Below are 21,287 nucleotides of genomic sequence, written 5' to 3'. Positions count from 1 at the left end.
CCCTTACCTGTCCCATGGTTCTTAGGAGAAAGTGAGTTTGTCTACCAGCCAGATTAAGACTATTTATGAGATCCTCAGAACAAAAGGTGGCTGAGCATATTGCATATTCTGTCAGCTTTGATGGACTTAACTTGTACTGGTAGGATTGAGAGTAAACAACAATCATTTCCAGCCCCTGAAGTTGTTTAGATGATTATATGCTGCCAGGCCTTTGGAATGTTCTGTGTCTCTGTTGTGAATTATGAAGCACTGTGGGATGGTGTTGTGTTGCTAAATAAAGAATCTGATGAGATTTTTTATCTTGACTTTCAATGAATGCAACCAGATAATTGAACAATGATCTCTGCTTAGATGTCTCAATAACATTATGCACAATAGTTGTGTAACAATTGACGATGCCACATGGGTCTCCCAAACACAGCCAGAGACAAACCATTTGCTTTTCAGCATCTTCATTTGGTGAACAGTTGCAAAAACAAACTCAAACATTAGGCATAAATGGAAAAAGGTGGCAGGAGCACTACTGGTGTACCTAAATTACACCTAACCTTTCAGGTTTCTCGGCTCAGCTCTGTCTCTGTGTCCTCTCCAGTCCACGGGGTGTGTGTGTGTGTGTTTCCCGTGTCTCTCTGCCATGTGTCTCTCTTCCTGTGGCAGCTCTCCTGCTGCCTTTTGAATACAGGGAGTGCTAATTGGCCAACTAATCTTAGCTTTGCCAATCACTGGTCCCTCCCTCTCCCTGGTTCACCTGGAGGTGCTCTCTGACCCACCTCCATGCCCACTGGTTACATTGCCGCCTCAACGTAAAGGGGAACTTAGTCAGGACTGCCAGTCACCTTCAGGAACATTTTAACCTTCAAAGAAAAAAATGAAATCAGAATTTGAAACCCCTATTTCATGGATAAAATAAAATGTTTTTTTTCTCAACACCCGATGCAACACCAAAACTGTAACTTTTTATTTTTACTACGTGTTTGATTTTTTTTAGAGCAAATGACACTGCTGCTATTTAGATCCACAGTTTGTCGTACTCTGTGAAACAAAAACTCTACCTTTTGTTGATACATATAGAACTCAGTGGTGGAAGAGGCCGGAGGGCTCCAATCCCAGTTTAGGATCCATTCATTTCTACACAACGTGCCCCGTGTGTGCAGAATATGCACAGCAATTTCATCACCAATTGACACAAAACACCCCTGTTCCTGTGTATAACCAGACATGCACTCATTAACCCATGCTGGGGCTTAGTGGGGTGGAGAGGGCAGGGTCTCAGGGAAATTGACAGGAGGTCTAGGGACCTCCAACCCATTTACCATCCCACCCACTACCCCTCCACAGACCTGCAGGTCTCAATGCTGCAGTAACCAAACAATCCCACACAGGAGGTCTGTTGCACCTACATGTTAAGACAGAGGGTCAGTGTGTCACACACACACATACTCACTTACAGACACACACACACACAGACACATCCAATCCACAGTATGTTGGCTTTGGATTTAAATGGAGATTATGGGACTATGCTCAGTGGAAAAAAGAATAGCAATAAAATGTAGAAATGATCACCAACAGCCTCATAAAAACAATCATTAGTGTGAAAGGAACCTTTTAATCACCACTAATTATGCTGATTGGATAATAACATGTTTGTTAGTATTGGTTGTGGCTCTTAAGGGCTGGTTGAGGCTTGGAATTTAAGGCTTCGCACTTTTTCTGCAGGCAGTGAGGAGACACTGACGTCAGTGTTCCCATACACACCAAGATTACTGATGTGAAATGTAGTTTTGCAGCTTAGCCTATATAGCTCATTACCGGGTGCCTTTCAGGACACATTTGTGGAGAAAATTAGGCATTTTACTGCCAATACAGAACCTGTTATTCTGCACTTGATTGCAGATAATACAGATCATATTCTATTGCTCCCCTCAGCCATGTGTTACAGCTACTACCAAATAAATGCTTAAATATGTCATTGATATCTCCTTATTATATGGATATGGGGGCATCTTGGAGTTCTAAAAAGGACAATTTCTTTATTTATATTTTACTTACATTATATATTTAATTCTGTCAAGTTGAACTGAAGATTGAATCTGAAGCTCTACGTGTTTGCAGGACCTGTTGACACAAACAAGAAAGAAAAAGATTATGATACAATGATTAATCCTACCTGTGCTACATCCATCTGCTTGTACAGGCTCAGTTACAAATTCAAATTCCAAATATGGTGTAGACCTCCCTCTGAGTCCAGTAGCTGAGTTGTTGTGGATTAAAACAGCAAACACCAAAGAACTAAACTATGTCCCAAATGTCCCAATTCTAACTTAAATTCAGCGCCTCAATGCTAGAATATCCACACAGGCACAACGTCCAAGAGATGCTGCTGCCCAAACCCTCCACTCCCCCAACCCCAGTACTTGTCAATGGGACACAGCCACAAAAAGGACATAAATGGTTGATGCATCATCTGGTAGTCAATGTGCCTTTCAGAGAAAATAACCAACAGCAGCCACAAAATGCTGGATGGAGGATGAATTATTACAGGCAACACCAGCTTATTTATGGGGCAGAACACTGTAAAGAGGTAAGAAGCTGTATTGCTTCTTTTTCTGTATCATTCTAAACTGGTAAAACACTGCTTGCCTTGCTTGTACTGTACCATGAGGGGATGTTTGGACCAGGGGCTGGCCAATAGAGGGGGATGGAAAGAAAGAAAAATAAACTAATTGATAAATGTCATTATCATTGTCTTTTTTTTTTAAACCTTAAATGTACTTTGTGTTGCCTCTGAATATCCATCAGCCACTGAGTCAAGTCGTGTGTATATTGACCCTTTCGGACGACATCTGTCTGGTTGAAAGTCACCCGGATCACTCTGATCAACTTTCATGCTTCGGGCTTTTTTTCAAACTGCAGGCACTGCAATTCAACCACTATTAAGTGAAAGTCGTCAGTGGTCACTTCTCCAGGTAAACAGGAAATTCCCATTCTGAGAAACCACTTATCACTTACCACTTAGATGATAGAGAGTTTAATCTTTACAGTTGCACTACCAACTCCTGCTGGTAACTTAAATATCACTTTTGAAGCAACCTCAAAAACAACCTCTACACGTGTTGGCTGGATAATATCTGATGAAATCACCACTATAGGTTCGATATATGATACAGAAACTACAGAACTGTGTTGCAGGAGCAAACTCATGCCTCTGATTCCCCCTCCTTAGACCCTCTTAGGATCATGTTCTAGTGCACACATTTTCCACAGCACTGGAATGTCTTCTACACATTTTCAGATGGAAAATAACAATGGTGCAGTAGAAATTCAACTTGCAGTTGTGTTCCCACCAGATTATTAATTACCGCGATGGTGTTTTTCTTTCGGTGCCAAAGTGTGTTTCGCTCCTGTGAGAGGTATGAACGTGGGTTGTGTGTCTGCCAGCTCGAGTGCACATTAATCACCAGGTCCACCTACAGGGCTGCTCTCATTCCCCTCTTTTCCCTCGATAAGACGGTAAACTCCCCGACATTCCCTTCAGTCACATCCTGTGGTCTGCAGTTATCACATAAACCTAGAAAAATAACAGTGCAATTTGTCATCCACACTGCTGCTACTCTGCAACATATCCAGTAAACATCGTACATGGAGCTATCAGTGTCTGGATTTGCCACTGCCCTTGCTCAAAGTGATAATGATGCTGTGAATGTTTTTAATGAAGTAAATAACTTAGATGCAACAGGGAGGGTCTGTTTGAAGGTCAGTATGTACTATGCAGTGTCTTAGTGAGTGAGTGGGGAAGAGTGTGTGTATGTGTGCGAAACACAAATGCCAAAGTCAGTCAACACACTAGGGAAGAGAGAGAAAGGATTGGGCAGTTCTGCTTTATAGCCTTTCTGATCCCAGCCTGCTTAGGTGTGCTGCGTTTGTAACCAGGTCTCAGCTCCCACTCAGTTTCCTTAAACAAGCAATACAGGACAAACTCTCTTTTCCATGTGTGCAAATGAAGCTTTAGATCAGTGATACTGTTTGACATTCTTGCACAGAGTTGCAATCACAAAACTATGTCACAGGCAACCTTAAGCTGTATGAAACTCGTTGTGTATTTAAGGTCATAAATACACATACCAACAACTCTAAAGCCTTTTAGAAATCCTTTTAATTAGAAACCTTAATTCAACATGTTGTATGTCACACTGGCAGGTTGGCAGTTTAACTGTTACTGACCTGTAACATTTCACTTGAAACACAGATATAATATATAATATACACCTTTCACAGACAAAGAAAATATTATTGAAGCAAGATTAACAATGAAGTTTACATTTCTGTTACTTTGCAACTAAAGGATATACAATGGGTTTTTCAGTGAGCTTTGGAGTTGTTGATTGGTTGATTAACTCGGAGAATCGTCTTCTCAGATAAAAAAAACAAATAGGCTTTTCCCATTCCTTTAAATTCCCTACTTCTCCAAGTTCCTGCCCTCTAGTTATTGTCTGTGACAGATTCATCAAAAAACAAAAGGCAAAGATCCATCCCAGAGGGCGTCCATCCAAAATCCACCCGAGCAGAGCCTGTACCGTGCAAAGCAGCAGAATGAGTCCCATCACCCTTTATTTTCCAGAAAACACTATTGGAAGTTGGCAGGAGAGGCACACAGCTCAGAAAACACTGCGTTCCCTTTTCTGCACTATGTAATGGAAACTGATGTGAAGTCAGGCTCACTATAGAAGCTCTTGTGTTGGGGTTGAATCCAAGGCCTGAGCAGGTGCTTCCCCAACACCCATAGGAGACACATTTCCTCCTGAGTGCTGGTCTAAGATCAGCTCTATTTACCCCAGATCTGACCTCAACAGCACAGAACTAGAGGGGCCAAATCTTCCCTGGAACAGTTTTGCGAGGTGAAAGCCACCCCCACGCCCATGCACCCGCAGCAGGATGACTTCCACAGTGGCAGCCCTGTTCATGAGGGGAGGCATAGGGAGGGAACGGAGGCATGGGGATTACTGAGAATGAGAAGTTTGGAGAGCGGGCAAGAGACAGCTTGTGGCTAAAACAAGGTCATAAACAGGATCATTTATTTCTCAATCATGCTTTTGGGACAGATTAAGTAGTTTCATTTGACCAATTTTGTCAAGTGAAACTGCAAACCGTTTCCCTGTTGACCTTTGTGCTGACATGTATGCCTCTAATTTTCACTGTGAAAGAAATAATGAAGACTACATCAATCCACATCAAAGTCAAACATGAGAATAATACAGTGTTGCCATAAAAATTCCTTGGCCTCCTGTGAACATTCCTGCAAATCCAAAACTTCTGCTCCCATGCTGTAGGTAAAGGAAATCACAGATTACATACAGAATACAGTGAGCAAGGTTAAAAGTAAAGCAACAAGCAGCTGAGTGCGCATTGCCACATTGGGCTAACAGCATCGGTGTAGCCCCTCTGTTATGGTAAATAGTCTGTATTTATATGCTTTACAGCACAGTTTTGCCATTCACCCATTCACACTTCACTCACACACTGGCGGCACTGCGGCATGGGCAGTTTGGGGCTCAGTGTATTGCCCAAAGACACTTTAGCAGCCGGGGATCAAACCACTTCTGGTTAGTGGACTACCCGCTCTACCTCCTGAGCCACAGTCACCCCATATCTGTTAAAGGTTCGGCATGTTTATAGTTTTTCTCTCCACGAAAAAATTTACACTCTGCCGCACTTTCATGTTGGTTGAGTTATGTGGTTCTCTGGGCTTTGATGTGAGGCCATAAAAGCTTGAAGAGAGCAGCCAAGGCTGCATACTGCAGTGTAGGCTGAAGCAGGATACTGAGGTCAATGGTGATACACTGTTTAACAGGGTGAAGGTGCCACTGATCAAAAAGCAGGGAAAACACTGAGAGTGAAAAGTAGTTGCAGGAAGAAACGGGCAAGTAAGGTCTTCAAATGTGAAGCATGAAGTCGATGCATTAAAAGAAGCCCAGTTTCCATTTCAACATGCCTCTGATATTTTGACATGTGACAGAAACTAAATAAAAGTGAATGTTAATGTTATCAAAGCCCTGTGCTTTTCCTTTGATAAGTTCAAATATCTGATGATTAAGACCTTTCACAAGAGCTAATGGGGTCAGAATTAATTTGCAGTACTTTCACTGCTCAGGCTCATGGTTACATCTTGTAACCACTTCAAGACTCTGGCAACAAAGGAGGTTTGAGTCCTACTCTTGCTCTGTTCCACTCGACTCTCCTTGTCCTTCTTTTATCCTTGTTCTGGTCCCATAGTGGTGGCATGAACTCCCAATGAATGAAGACAGCATCACTGCACATATTCAGAGAAGCCTGTAAACCACCTTTGCCCACTCCACCTAGAACCTGCATAAACCTAGAACTTACTACTGTCTCATTTCCTAAAGAAAAACAACAGACACCTTCAGTATGGCAGTCATACACTCTTGGTTGTTCATTAGGGATAGATGAAAAGTTGCTTTAAATAGAATCTGTCAAATGAATGTAACTTAGAGGCAATTTCTGCTTGCATTGGCTTATTCATTTACTGCTTGAGCATAAAAGATGCCCTCTGACTTTGTGTTAACTGTGATTTTCAGTCTCTGTCTGCTGTCTTACCCATAGTAATAACACTAGGGACCCATAGCTTACTGTGGAAGGTGACAAGGATGTGAAATAAGGGAAAAAAACCAAATTAAAACATTTCTAATTGATGTTGAGAATATAACCTTATAGTATAATTTTATTTCTAATGGCTCATTTTTGCCCTGGGATCAACTTGTGACTGAATTTTAGCTCTGGAAGACAGGACCTCAGTCCTCTTGACATAATGCATGTGCCATTACAACAGTAACTAGACTTGGTTCAGGCCTCATTAAGCCAAACTTCCCTCACTCCAATCTCAGCATCATTAGCGGAGTTCAGGGCAGGGACACTGTTCATGTTGTTCTTTGAGTGTGAGACTGAAGAGAATGACCAGAATCCAAGTTAAAGAGGCCAAGGTTTATACAAGATAAAACCAACAAATGTGTTTAAGCTGATATGCACATCCAGACATTCCATTATATCACCTCATTGTGTATGAAACAGTGCTGGAAAACAGGCTTAAGTCAAGATAACACCAACAGTCATTACACAAGTGCAGCAAAATAGTGTTTAGTTTAGATATCTTTGTTGTTTTTTAGTGTCACCCAGTCGCTCATACATCTATTTTGTCGTCTCATGATGTGTATAGCTTTACAACCAATGCTTGTTCACACTTAAATACACCATGCTCTGGATTAATGGGTTGTGTTTTTCTATATCCATTCAATGTTGTAATACAATTTATTGTATTACACTGTCTTTTGGAACATGTATCCTGTCTGACTGAAATTAATGAAACCTTTTACTTCGGCAGCAGACACATAGGAAAACACATGTTCATGAATTCTGTCACCTGGGACAAGGACCTGTAACTAAAGAAAGTTCATTATACCCAGGATAATGTTTAGTGATCTGGCTTCACTGATCCTAACATTGGCCGTCCTGATAACCTGTACTTACCTATAAGTAAGTAAGTAAACTATCAACATTGTCAGGATTAAGTATAAAAATGACATATGAGAAGAAACACTGATACCTACAGTTAATTCAGTTATAGCGACAGAGGTGGAATTTGACAGCGTGAAATGTAAATGATTATTACAGAACTGAAAAAAACATAAGAAATGATTATCAATCATTCAATCAAGCTGTAAATACGCATAGTAATTTATTCAGCCTTTTTTTCTGATGATGAACAAACTATTATAAACATATAATGCAGATAAAAGAATGAAGTAAAGTCAGAAGTATGTGTGATGAGCCCAGACTGACAGAAATAATAAAGACATAAGAAGCTTTAGCAATAAAGGAATCTTATTCTTATTCTTTGTTGTTTTGTGCTGCAGTGATAGAACAAAAGTCAAAGCACAGACACTGTCAGGAATCCTGTCAGAATTATATTATAACTCTTATCTGTGTTTAAACCAGTGTGGACATATGAAGCCTGGAACAGTAAAACAAATCCACTTATTTATAATGGGACCAGTTGCTCTTTAGTATTGTTCTCCTTATTAAAAAGTGTTTTATTCCCCTCAGGATCCTGTAGATCGATGACTCAGGTTTTCCAGTAATTTGTTAGTTGGGTTGTTGACAGGTTTTGATCTTCTATTGGGAAGTTAACCTGCTGCAGAGCAGCATCAATAACCATGATGATTTACACTGGTACTAAGTGAACTGGCTTCATAGGACTGAAAACTTAGAATTACATTTTTTTTTTCTCTCTGCTGACTTTTTACCAAGGCACTGGCCAGAGAAAGTTCAAAGGTTCTCACTCGGACATTTGAGTTCACAAATACAGGCGCTCCGGCGAATGTCTGGAGGATCTCTGGGGTTCATGTCTGAGAGTAGCCATATTGTCTCTCTCTCTTTCTCTCTCTCACACACACACACACACACACACACACACACACACACACACACACACACACACACACACACACACACACACACACACACACACACACACACACACACACACACACACACACACAACCTTGTACTTCAATCTTGGGGAGGACCCTCATTGGCATGAGACGTTCTCAAGCCCCTTACTCTAACGTTATCCATCACATCTAAATGCCTAATACCCTCACCCTTATTCTGATCCTAAAAACAAGACCCTCAAACAGCCTTTTGAAAGTGTGTCAGAAAGCGGGAACCGGTCAAAATGTCCTCACTTCCCCCAAATAGTTTTATTCGTATTTATTTTAATGATTATTTTCACTGTGGTCCTCACAAAGATATCTGTGCAAGTACACGCATACACACACACAAACACACGCGTTCCAGAAATCTCGCGAGGTTTCCTACTGTCGGCGGGATCTTCTCAATCTGTCATGGCTGCTGCGAGGAGGCTTCAGACATGTGCGGTGTCTCCGGCGGGGAAACACTCTGCCTCGGTCATCTTCCTGCACGGCTCAGGTGCTTACAGTGTGTTGTTACTGTGCCTCACAACATGGCGGAGTGAGGACCTGCTCCTCGTTGACTCCGCTGGGAAACGGACCTCTTTTCCCATGCAGAGTTCAACATGGTTAAGCCTGACAGACTGGACTGAATGAAGCCTTGTCGCTGTGAGCTTTGAAACTGCAGTGTTTGTGTTTTTTTAAAAAGTGGACACTGGATGTGCAGCTCTGCCAGATTCAGGGATAAGCTGAAACACTGCAGCTCATTGTGAAGAGATCTGAGGGAAATCTTACTTACAATGAAAAGCATCAGATACTTTGAATGCACCTTAGTTATTTATTCACAGAGAAGGAAGTCCTGCAGAGAAATGTGCACATGACCAGACTTTTAAGGACACTCGAGTTCACACCAGTGGAAGTAGTTACATGAATGTTTGCTGCATTCAGGATAATGATCAATTTGTCATGCACAGTTGTATTTAATACTGACAGACTGATATTGTTGTTATGTTATTCCTCCCACCATTCTGCCGTTATTTGTTTTAACGTGTTGTTTTACACAGCATTTCCACTCTTCCTACAAGAAATGTAAACCTTAAACAGTACCCTAAATATTTGTATTATTTTAATTTGTAGGTGCATGAAACCTTGCCATGCCCTTAAAGTTTGGATACAAACATTTGTGTCAAACATGCGGATACATGATACAGTCTGATGTATTAAAGCTGCTTTCAGACAGGCACTGAACTCCACAGAATCTCTGGACATTCTCCGAAGGGCCTGTATGTGTGAATGGAAATGTCAGTGCGAGAACCTCCGGGCGTTTCTGCAGAGTTTCTCCGCCTGGCCCCCTTGTAGAAATCAGCAGAAAGTAAGAACAAAGCAGGAGATCCTCTGCAAGATTCACCGCGAGGGAAAATGTATGTGTTGATGACTTTTCTAACTCGTGACAGACACCAACAAAAAGAAAACAAATCCAGGATAAAAAAAAGCGGTGCCATACCCGTAGAAGGTACTTACGAAAATGTCGAGACAGCTTTTGGCGATGAGGGCCAACGTCGGTGTCGAAGTGCTGTAAACAAAAACATGTGATCTCAGCAGCAGAATTAATACGTTATCCTGCCTCTGCCTGCTGCAACCCCCCCCCTCACCTGAATGCTCTGGAGGTGTCTGTGTTGTTGTGAACTTGAGCAGAGGATCACCCCCGGAGGTCATGTCTGAAAACGGCTTATGTCATTATCCTGGATTCATGTCTGCTTCTTTTTATAGTCTACTGATTTAGTTTTTTCTCCTTGTCTAGGTGACACTGGGCGGGGACTGAGAGCCTGGGTTCGAGATGTTATGGTGCCGGATCTGGCCTTCAGCCACATCAAAGTTATTTACCCCACAGCCCCAGCTAGGTAAGTCTACAGCTGGGCCACATTTGAGTAAAGGAAATGTTGGAGGGGCAATTGCGTTGCCATGAACCTCAGAAGCTGCAGGTTAAACTCCCTTCCTGATAAGGTGGATAAACGGTGACACTGACCTGTAACTGACATGTTAACACGAATTTCTTTTTCTTCAATGCTCTTTGCCATGAATGAGTTGTATTTTTTTCTGTATTTTCTGGAGAAAGCCAAAGTAGTAAGAACACTCCTGTAATGTTATGGTAAATGGACTATTTATGCATGTTTCGACCATTCATAGCACAAATCAAATTTGCTTTCACCATCCTACACTGTTGACCTGTGCAGACTGGAGGAGGATCGAACCACCGACCTTTTGGTCAGTCTATATCTCCCGAGCCACAGCCTACTGACACAGTTCCTGTCGGTGTATATACCCGTCAAGTTTGCCTGAAATGAAGCTGTAGCAATGTGGCTGACATCTGACCTTCATGTTGATGCCATCAGGCCATACACACCAATGAGAGGGGCTCTGTCCACTGTCTGGTTTGACCGTCTCAAGATCTCGCGGGACTGCCCAGAGCACCTCGAGTCCATAGACGCCATGTGCAGCACCTTAGGGTCCATCATTGAGGCCGAGGTCAACGCCGGGATCCACAAAGACAGGGTGGTCATTGGTATGGAACTAGTTTTGACTTCATGTGTGGTATGAATGTTTGGGTATCGTTTGGATTTTTTTTTCGATACTGATGCTAATTTAATACTTTAAAAATGGAACCAGTGCCCAAACGGTGCCAGAACCAATACTATTTTCTTTAAACAAAACACACAAAATGACGGTCGACGTTGAAAACAGCTTTTTTATGAATTACTTGTTCGACGCTGCCTGTCCCCCAGCCTGTTTACTATGACCTCACAGTAGTGTGGTGCGGTGCAGTTATTTCACAATAAATGCAAAATATCCACTGAATCAGTGGTGGACAACAATGACTGACTGTACTCTATGTGCACCAGAGAATAGTGAGGATGCCATCTGTCAGGCTTTTACTCCCTCACTGTCTCTGTTTTCTCACACCCCTTCTCTCTTGCTGGATCCTTTTTCCTCGGTATTCTCCCACTTCTTTTACACACACACACACACACACGCACAGCTCAGCCGATCTGAGCCTGGCTGTTCCTTACTCCCTCTGTCATGATATAAAATGAAGAATGCATCTCTCTCATCAGGTTACAGTGTCCTTTCATATGCTGCCAACAGAGAATAAAAAAGGATTTTCAGTAGGAATTCTAAGGTCCTCAAAAGCTTTTAGTCTCAAATATTCTCCTTATCAAATTCACATATAAATAACAATAAAACGAATCCCCTTGGATCAAGCAGTATCTACATGGCTGATGCAATTCAAGAGTTCCCACAAGAAACAAATAGGAGGCTATTGAGTGTTTTAATGTCCACGAGTGATGGCTGCACTTTAAGGGGAAACCAGTGGGAAAAGGGTTAACCTCCCAACTCTGAAATGTATAACTATTGAGGCACAGCCGTTGGGGGGTGGGTGGGTGAAAGACTTGACTCGAGACAAAGTGAAAAAACACATGCTCCTGGGAAACTGCTGAAATATTATCTTACTAAATCATAACATTTTGTCATTAACTATAAATACTCAGTGCTGGAAAAATGCAGCAGCGTGTACCCAGAGTCCATTTCCCCAGCTGACGGACTGACAAGCGGCAAAAGTTTCCATGGAAAAGGTTTTTGAGGAGGCTGGCTGCAGGCTGCAGTGCTGTTGTGTTTCAGTGTGCAGAGGTGAGGGAACCTCATACACACACACTGCAGGCCTGCTCAGCTCAATATGACAAATGCTGTGCTTCATGTTGATGATGTGGAAATAATTTTTGATTTATAGTTAAACTCTTTTCTTGTTGCACGTTGTGTGCTTCAACACATTAAGGGATAGACCCTTTTTTTATTTTTTGAGAACTGTGATGAAAACGTGAGTTTGACTTACAGTTTGTACATGTGCGATAATTATTTTTCTTAGCTGTAATATCACTTTGTTGGACCCGTTTACAATTTATTTTTTACTATCTACTATAGAGTTTTTCCAATTTGTTGCAACATGGGCCTTACTTTCATAGTTTTGACCATCATAACTTTAAACTATGATTACATTTTAATTAACGAGTTAATCCTTAAGATCCTTGGGCAGCTACCAAGAGGGTCAATGTTTTCCTCCCCGGCTCCTCCAATCAACATGCTGAAGTGTCCTTGGGCAAGACACTGAAATCCCCTAACTGCCCCTGACGCCTTTGCTGGCAGTGAATGAATGTTGTAGTAATAGAAAAAAACACTGTGTATAGAGGCCCTGTATAAATGTGTGTGTGAATGTGACTTGTAATGAAAAGAACTTTGAGTGGTCAACATGGGTAGAAAAGCACTTTATAAATACAATTCATTATGACTTAGCTCTGGGAACAGAGGCCTATACAAAGCCAAAAGACACAAGCAGATTATAAAGTTATCCTTTAACGTGTTGAAGAAGAATGGAAATATAATCCATCAATATTTAGAGGGTCAAGCATTTGCCTCTACTGTCCAAACAAAATGTGGCATTTACAATGTTTTAAACAATAGTAAACCATTAGATTTTTATGTGGCTCTCAAAGGCTTTCACATCTGTATCTCTTAAAAGTCAAAACCAATCTCACTGGTCTCTGTCAGTCTAATATTCCATTGTGACATTGTAACATCCTTAATTTTACCTTGAATATATCTCTGCTGATGTTTTGAGCATGAAAGACATAAAATCCTTGACCTGACTATGGAGCCTCGTGTTGGCTTTAACATTAACAAAGAATTTCCCTTGTGCTGGCAAAGTACTAAAACAATGTATGGAGATAGGACTGGCTATACAGAACCTCCACCAGCTAACATTTACTGACACTTGGGTTGATGTTAAATACCATGAGCAAATTCATAATGCTTGCGTGTGTGATGGTGGTGAGCTGAATACTTATGTGTTACACTTTAAGTTAAAATCAAAGTAAACTAAGTGCGCTTTTAGATGTAACAGACTTGTGTGTGGCAGAGACCGGCATAGTTTACTGAAGAGTCGTCTTCAACACCAAGTCTGCGCTTTTTCCATTTCACACACGTTTGTACATCTATGTTACTGAGGACACTCATTGTCATAATGCAGTCCTTAGCCACCTACCCTAACCATTAACACTATACCGGACCCTAAAATCAAGTCTTAACCCTCAAACAGTCCATTTAAAGTGGGTCGGAAAGTGAGGACCGGCCAAAATCTGCTCACTTTCCCAAAATGTCCTCACTTCGTAGTTTGTAGGTTCAAAATGGTCCTCACAAATATATCTGTACAAGTGCACACACGCTCACACACAGAGGGGCGACTTCAGTAAACAGATTGCATGTCATTTTCATTTTGGACTCATTTGTCCTGGCATGTGAATTCCACCTCTTCTTCATCTCTTCACCCCCTCTCTTTTCTCTCTTTTCACTTGCCTTCATTCGTCAACCCTCTGACAGGATGATGGGTACTTGCACACTTTCCCAGATGTACACAGTGTGCCCAGATGTACCCAGATGTGTGAGATTAAGGACAGATTCATGAACAACTGCTAATTCCAAGAGGGAAAAAGAAGCTGAAACTGTGGAACTGTGGAGTCTTATCCATCTTAATGTCTTTTTAAGAGAGGTATTTTCCACCTTTCTGAGAAAGCTGCTGTTACCCATATGTTTATGATACTTAGTGTTACACAGAATTAAATCTGCTCCCAGACTTTCAGTTGATGCTTCTACTGATGCTGCAATGAATTTTATTTTCTTTGTGCCTAATTAAAGGTGGATTCTCGATGGGCGGAGCCATGGCTCTCCATCTGGCGTGTCGCTATCACCCTGATGTAGCAGGAGTTTTTGCACTATCCAGCTTTCTCAACAAGGACTCTGTCAATTTTCAGGTACATCAGCAGTAATGATTGTAAAGTGAAAAGTCTCATTCTATATAATATGGGTTCAAAAATATTATATTAAAGAACATTAGTATTTCTAAAGAAATTACACTCCATGCAATCGAACAGCCCTGCTGTTTTATTGTGTTATTGTTCAGTGGATGTATGTCCGTGCATGTCTCTATATAGTTTTTTCCTTTAATCGCCCTGAACCAAATTGCCTTCAGAATTGTTGAGTTGTATTGTATGGGTTATTGATGCAGAGACATAAACACTAGATTGGATCATTAAACATAGATTATTGACTGTGTGTCACATGTAGACATGAACCCATAGAGAATTGTATCACCAACTCTGAAGTTCCTCTCAGCTCTACAGAGCTTTTGAGTGTCTTTGAGCTCATTGTTTTGTTTTTACACACAGATTTACAGTTTTGGTTCACTCGCGATGCTCTCATCAAGGAGAGTTTATATTAATTAGGGACAGCTGAATCGGGTGCCTGGTTACATTTTAAAATACTGGAGCCAACTTGGAAAGATGCATAACTGGAGTGGGTGTGGGAATCCTCTGCCTAGAAACAAGTACAGGACTGAGTGGTTTGTTTTATCAATATTCAGGGTTAAACAAGGACAACAATTTATGTAAATGAAAAAGTCTCAAAATCCAAACACCACACTTGATTTGGACGATTAAACCTGGTTAATCAATGTTAAACCTGAGCGCTGGTATTCTACATACTCACAAGGTGTGTTATAGTTGTGCTCAACTGTTTTAAGAGTGTTTTCTCACTTTAAGAGCTAATGAGTCGTGAAGAACATGATGCGTTCTGGGAATATGTTTTTTTCCTCTTCCCTTGAGCCACCAGGCAGATGCTGCGTGGCCAGAACACCCTCTCTGACCTGACTCTTGACCTGTAAATCCATGTTGCAGGAAGTCAGGCTGATATTTCAGATGCTTGTTGTGAGCAGAGGGCTCTGTTGAAACTAAGGCCTTGTGTTTCCCACCAGATGAGATGAGATGAGTTGGAATACTTGAGAAGTTACATCCACTCAGGCCATAGCTAGCAAGCTTGATGGCAAAACAAGACAAAACTTTTCAGTCTATGTCATTTTATTTTGAGTATATTTATCTCCACAACCATCTGGCAACCCCCGGGAATGTGCGACGCCCAGGTTGAGAATAACTGCATAGGACAGCTGATATCTTTGGAGCAGCATCATGAGAAAAACATATGAAAGAAATTTTCCTTTTTATATTTCGTGAATACAGTTGGAATGCCAGCTCTTCTCAAGATCTCTTGGCTGCCCCCTTGTGTACTGCTCTAAGAAGTGCAGGCAGTCAGTCAGGCTGTTAGTTTTTTCTTTCATCACAATTTTCAAAAGCAGGAATGAATGACTGCAACTGAGGAGCATTGTCATCAACCACAGGGATATTTCTTACTAGCAGAGCAAATGCAAACTTTTGCATTACCATAATGCAGGTGTCATTCTGTTTTTGCATGATATTCAAAATATCATTCTGGCTGTTATTGTTGCATGTAGGCTCAGATGTAATGTGTGTCCTTTTAGGTGATTATCGTGAGCCACTTGTTCAGGGTTGTTACATATTGCAGGTCGGATGTCAGTTTGTGCATCTGCTATTTGTTTAGGCCGGATGGTGACAGCCTGGGCTGGTCGAGCTTCACTTGTGATGTTTTCATCACCATTTAATGGGACAAAATGTTCTGCATAAGGATTCAGTCCACTTGTTCTCAGAGCTCTGTTCCTTTCAAAATAAGAGTTTATTCCACCAGATGTTTTACAACCACACTTTGAATTTATTTCCAGCACGTGAAGTTTTGCATTTACTGCAGCCAGTTCGGTTTCCAGAGCAAATTGTTCCTTTCCCCTCCTTAGTTCCTCCTCTTTGGCTTCCAACAAATGTTTCCTTTTTAATGCAGCCATGTGATCCATTAGTGCTGCCTTATCAGCCTCTGCCTGTATCCTCGCAGCTGAGGTGGATGATGCTCTGGATACCTGAGAATGTGGTCTGGAGTGATTCCACTTTGATCATGAGATGTTTGAAACACTGTCCTCAGGGTTTCTCAGAAGCCACACTTTGCTTGTCAGGGCGTTCATCATTTTAATGTAATTTCATAATAATACAAGATAACAACCGAGAAAATACATATTAACTCAATGTTACAAACAGAAGAATAGCTCCAGCCTCCAACCCACTGCATGTTGCATATTGAGTGAATTGCTGCACTGTTGGCTGTTGTGAACAAAACAAAGCAGGGGTCATTTATTATGTCATTGTCAAGCTCTGGCTCATACAGTATTAGTCAGTGGGTGATAATCATATTGTCAATATTGCAGATGTAGGATGTATTTGACATGCTTTGTGTCCATTTCACAACCTACTGGACTTATAGGGATCCGCTGGTAATGTCTGATGTCAGATATTACAAGGACGTTAAGAGTCAATGCCTCAATGGATCGGAGCTGTTTTGGCATATTTAGGACCAACAGAATGCTAGGTAGTGGTGGTCATAATGTTTTGCCTCATCAGTGTAGGCAGTAATGTTAATAATGAAGTACCTGTAAGCCTGATCAGCCCTGGATTGCTGACTTAATCAGAACAAACAATACTGTTGAAGATTTGCCACAATGCTGATGTTTTTGTTTCTATCTGACTTTGTGCATGCTGAAGGCTGTGGAGGAGCGGCTCAGAGCAGGACTCTCACTGCCCGAGTTGATCCAGTGCCATGGGACCAGGGATGAGCTGGTGCTTCATCAGTGGGGAGAGGACACATCCACGCTGCTGAAGGAGGCTGGCATGACCACTACCTTCCACTCCTTTCCAGGCCTAAATCATCAGCTCTCCCAGCCTGAAATGGAGCTGCTGAGAAGCTGGATCCTCAACAAGCTTCCTCCTACCACCTCCGCTGACTCACAGAATTAGTGGTTTTATCAATGTTTTCCTTGTGGTGTTTTTACCTAACGTATACTGCACCTCTTAATGCCTTTACACAAAGACATTTGAAGAAGCCACAAAGTAGGAACCAAATGTGTGTTTTCTGTATGGAGGGTATCTTCATGATTTGTTCATCAGCTGAGATGGATGTCAGTCAACAAATAGAGAGGCTATATGTTTTTATTAATAAGTGCAAATCTACAATATGACAGATGCTGTAAATACCTGTCCCAACATCCATTTAAGTAAATTTAATTATACGTTTATCAAGGGTAGGGTTGGCAAGTTGTTTCTTTTTATCTTGTTTGAAATCCTTTTCATGTCCAGATAGCTTTAATAAATGAAGTTGTCTGAAAATGAATAAGGCAGTGTCTGTGGCATTTCTTGCAGTAGTGTAATAAAGAAAACTAATCATTTCATTCGGACCAAATCAATTGTTTCGCTGGCCTACCTGTCTGCCATTAACCGACCTGCCTGCCTGCACCCTGCCCGTAGGCTACACTGCATGAGGCTTCACTGGTTGGACAGACCTGCACCCCTGAAGCAGAGCGGGCCGATTGGTAGTGGGTGGGGTGTTTTCAAAGTGTAGCCTGCCCTTGCTACCTTTTCCAGGCTCACCAACCCTAGCTTAAACACAATCGTCCCTTTCTTACTCCCAGTACAAAGCAGCGCAAAGTGGGAAGCAGTTGCCTTTACAAGTTTCAGAACGATGAAGTTGTATTTTTTCCACCCCAGTGCCCCTTTCTGTGTAAAAAGCAAATACACTTGCACCTATGGGTGAGTTGGTCTCATTGCCGTGTCCGTCCCATCTGGTCAAAGAATCTAATTATCCAAATGGTCTATCTGGCCAGATGTTATTGCTCGTAGGCCAGTTTTGGCCCGTGTGGTGCAAGGATGTAGAAGATGACAACTCTGCTCAAAGACTGGCTGCATGCTTACGACATGCTGCGACGCCCCCACTGACTGCAGGGCACTGTTTGCATGTGTTCAAATTGAACTAAATTCACACTTTACTTCATCAGGCCATTAACAATACACATGGCAAGTGTGAAGCTGATAAGATGAACAGTTAGTGAGCTATGCATTCACATACAGACAGACAGACATTTGTAAAGTTAGTAGGTAGATGGAGTGGTTATTTACAGAAAAATAGGAATTAGAATATTTATGTCTGTAGTTTTTTTTTTTGTCTTTGTTTGGCCTATGTGTTGGAAAGCTTATGAAAACACTGCTTTTACTGAGTCCTTCGACGACTTCTGAGAAAAAAAATAGTCAGTAATGGACAACTGCCCTCATTTTACACACATCACCAGATCCAAATCTATTTTTACATTTCAAGTCAACTTTTTCCACATGTGCAAATTCTCAGTGTGAAACCTCTGGAGAAGACATCTCAATACTTAAACACAAGTATTTCAACCACATAATAATTCATGCCATTCTTCACCATTATAAAATATATTTTCCATATTTAGCATGCTCTCCTTCCAATTCAGGGCAGACAACTACAGATGATGAAGGAAACACTTCCTGATTGACTGCAGACCATTGTCATTTGGGGATCTGTACCATAGTCCAGTTCAAATTCAGGTTTCATGAACACAAAACATAATGTCCACTATTTGTCTTCTCAGATATTATGTTTATTAATCACGGCCCAATTACTTTTGTCACCCTCCTGTTTTTGTTTTATAATTTAGAAAATGTCCCCATTGCTGGACTTCTTATACTCTTAATGGGAACTATGGCTCTAGCAGTTACCATCACATTCGATTAAAGGCCGGTGCCTAATGACAGACAGCAGCCACATCACTGCACAAGCTCAACCTCAGACTTTGAACTGTAACCCACTTTAGCTCCGTCTCATTAATGTCTCATTCTTATGTTTACATTAACACCATGGCTGATTCAATAAGGAAACTAAAATTACCGGCCTGCGGTTGTATGTCCCCACCAACCAGTACCAGGTCACAATGACTTTTGAACTTCAATCAACAAAATCGGTTCATCTGTGAGTCCAAGTGAATATTTGTACAAGGTGTTCCTGAGATATTGGATCCATGAGACCAAATGGTGTTTTGTAAAGTTTATATAACCTTGACCTTTGACCTCCAAATTCTAATCCATTCATCCTTGAGTCCAACCACATGTTTACACCAAATTTGAAGAAATCCCTTCAAGGTGTTCTTGAGATATTGTGTTCTCAAGAAACAGACGGACGTACCAATGGGACAGAGGGAAGGACCACCCAAAAAGATAATGCCTCTGGCTACTGGAAAAGATGCCAAAGATTTGGAACTGAAGCTTGAGTGCAGTGGTGCTACAGAAACCTGAAGAACATTAATACATGGGAACACTCCATGAACTGTTTGGCAGTTCACCAGTACAGAAAAGCATTGGCAATTTGGAGCATGTAAATTAGGTGCTCCGTGCAAACAAATCTAAGACTCTTGAGAAAGTAGAGACTGCTGCCACTTCTTTTTGTAAATGTACCATTGCACTTTAATACCTCTGCTAACAAAAGCTGTCTGCCCTTAGCTTATCAGCAACAGCTACCAAAAGAAGGGCAAAATGAGGTATCATGAAAACACTAACATGGCTGAGGCAGTGTACAAGGACAACAGTGTATCAGTGTATTTGTAGTGAAACAGTTATTACTACATCCACGGCTGTCCTCTTTCCAACATATAAACTCAAAGTCCAAAAAGCTCTGGCAGCTCTGCACTGATTTTATAGTGCCAATGAGGCCATTTGAATTCAATTGGGACTTGAGACTTATGCAACATCCTGTTCTTGACATCAGGAAGTAAAGCTCTATCCTACAGCATCTGTCTCATCCCGGCTGTGTGCCTAACTCTCAAGTGATGAGTTCTCTCTGTGCTCGACAGGTTCACAGAAATGTATACCAGAGTAGGGGAGAAATACCTTTCTTCATTCAAACAGTGGATGCATTCATCCGAGGCTACATCCATACTAAATCAATTCCGTTTTAAAACTAAAACCTTTACGGTCCACATGACTGTTTCAGCTCCAAATAGTAACAACCCCCATTCATACCAACCCATCTTAAATGTAAGCCACGCACATGCCGGTGTAAACAGGAAGCAGATTGTCAACTATGCAGTTGGTTGCTTCATTACAGGAAGTATGATGAATGACAAAAGAGACCATGGTGAAGAGTAAGATGAGGGATACATTTTGTTGGACCAACCATGAGGTAGAAATGTTACTGACTGTAAGCATTTCAAACATTTTGCATTCACCGCTGGTGGTCGAGTCGCGACCGAAGTAAACGGGAGGAAGCGAATGAGAGTGACAGTGTTTCCATACATCTCCGTTTTAGGCAGTCAAACACTCTGGAGTAGTGTGGACGGCAGATGTTAAAGCCGCAGAAGTTTAAAGACTAAAAGGTAGTAATGTGGATGTAGCCCAAGAAAAGCTAAGTACCTGACAAGTCTACTTCAACAACTTCTACCCTGGGAACTGAATCGTACCCTCCCTTCTTTCTTCTCACCGTCTGTCTGAATGTCCTCTTCAGCAGGGAGTAGGGAGACAAGGAGCAGTTGCACTCTGATTAGGCAACATTGCTGAGATCATGTGGACTGGTTGGTGTGGATGGATGTATGGGTGCAGGGCTGGGGTAAAGATCTAGGATAAGGACATAGGATCAAATGGGGCCTTTGCATTAGGAGGTGGAGGCAGGAGGAAGAGAAAGTCTATGATTAGTTGCTGTGTGTAAAAGAATGCTATTGTTGAGCAGCCAGCACCTACCCTACCAACTGACACCCCCACTGATGAACTACAACCTCCTCTTCATCCCTCCTCTCCCTTTCCTCTCTAACCCTCCCCTTTACTGGCAGAGCAGACCCTGGACTGTTTGGCTGCCTAGACCTTTATGATTTTGACAGGAGCTGAATGTATCTAATGATCACGCCTACGCTGACCGATTATTTAGAAATCCTTCCTTTTATTTCATCAAAAATTGCACCCCCAGCTT

The 21,287-nt window shown here is 41.7% G+C and overlaps 1 protein-coding gene across 2 annotated transcripts; it reads left to right on the top strand.

Moving 5' to 3' along the window:
- Positions 1–8,867: 8,867 nt before the first annotated feature.
- Positions 8,868–17,709, top strand: lyplal1 (lysophospholipase like 1). 2 transcript variants are annotated; one of them, XM_035164650.2, is made up of 5 exons: positions 8,868–9,003; positions 10,285–10,384; positions 10,877–11,046; positions 14,229–14,344; positions 17,027–17,709. In XM_035164650.2, exons 1-5 carry the CDS (start codon positions 8,919–8,921, stop codon positions 17,276–17,278), a joined length of 723 nt encoding a protein of 240 aa, XP_035020541.1. In that variant the 5' UTR covers positions 8,868–8,918; the 3' UTR covers positions 17,279–17,709. The 2 variants fall into 2 exon arrangements, with proteins under 2 accessions (XP_035020541.1, XP_035020542.1); XM_035164651.2 differs by lacking the exon at positions 8,868–9,003 and adding an exon at positions 9,010–9,152.
- Positions 17,710–21,287: the final 3,578 nt, after the last annotated feature.

This window comes from Hippoglossus stenolepis, chromosome 8, assembly GCF_022539355.2.
Source record: "Hippoglossus stenolepis isolate QCI-W04-F060 chromosome 8, HSTE1.2, whole genome shotgun sequence".
Lineage (NCBI taxonomy): Eukaryota > Metazoa > Chordata > Actinopteri > Pleuronectiformes > Pleuronectidae > Hippoglossus > Hippoglossus stenolepis.
This window is presented reverse-complemented; position numbering and strand designations above follow the sequence as displayed.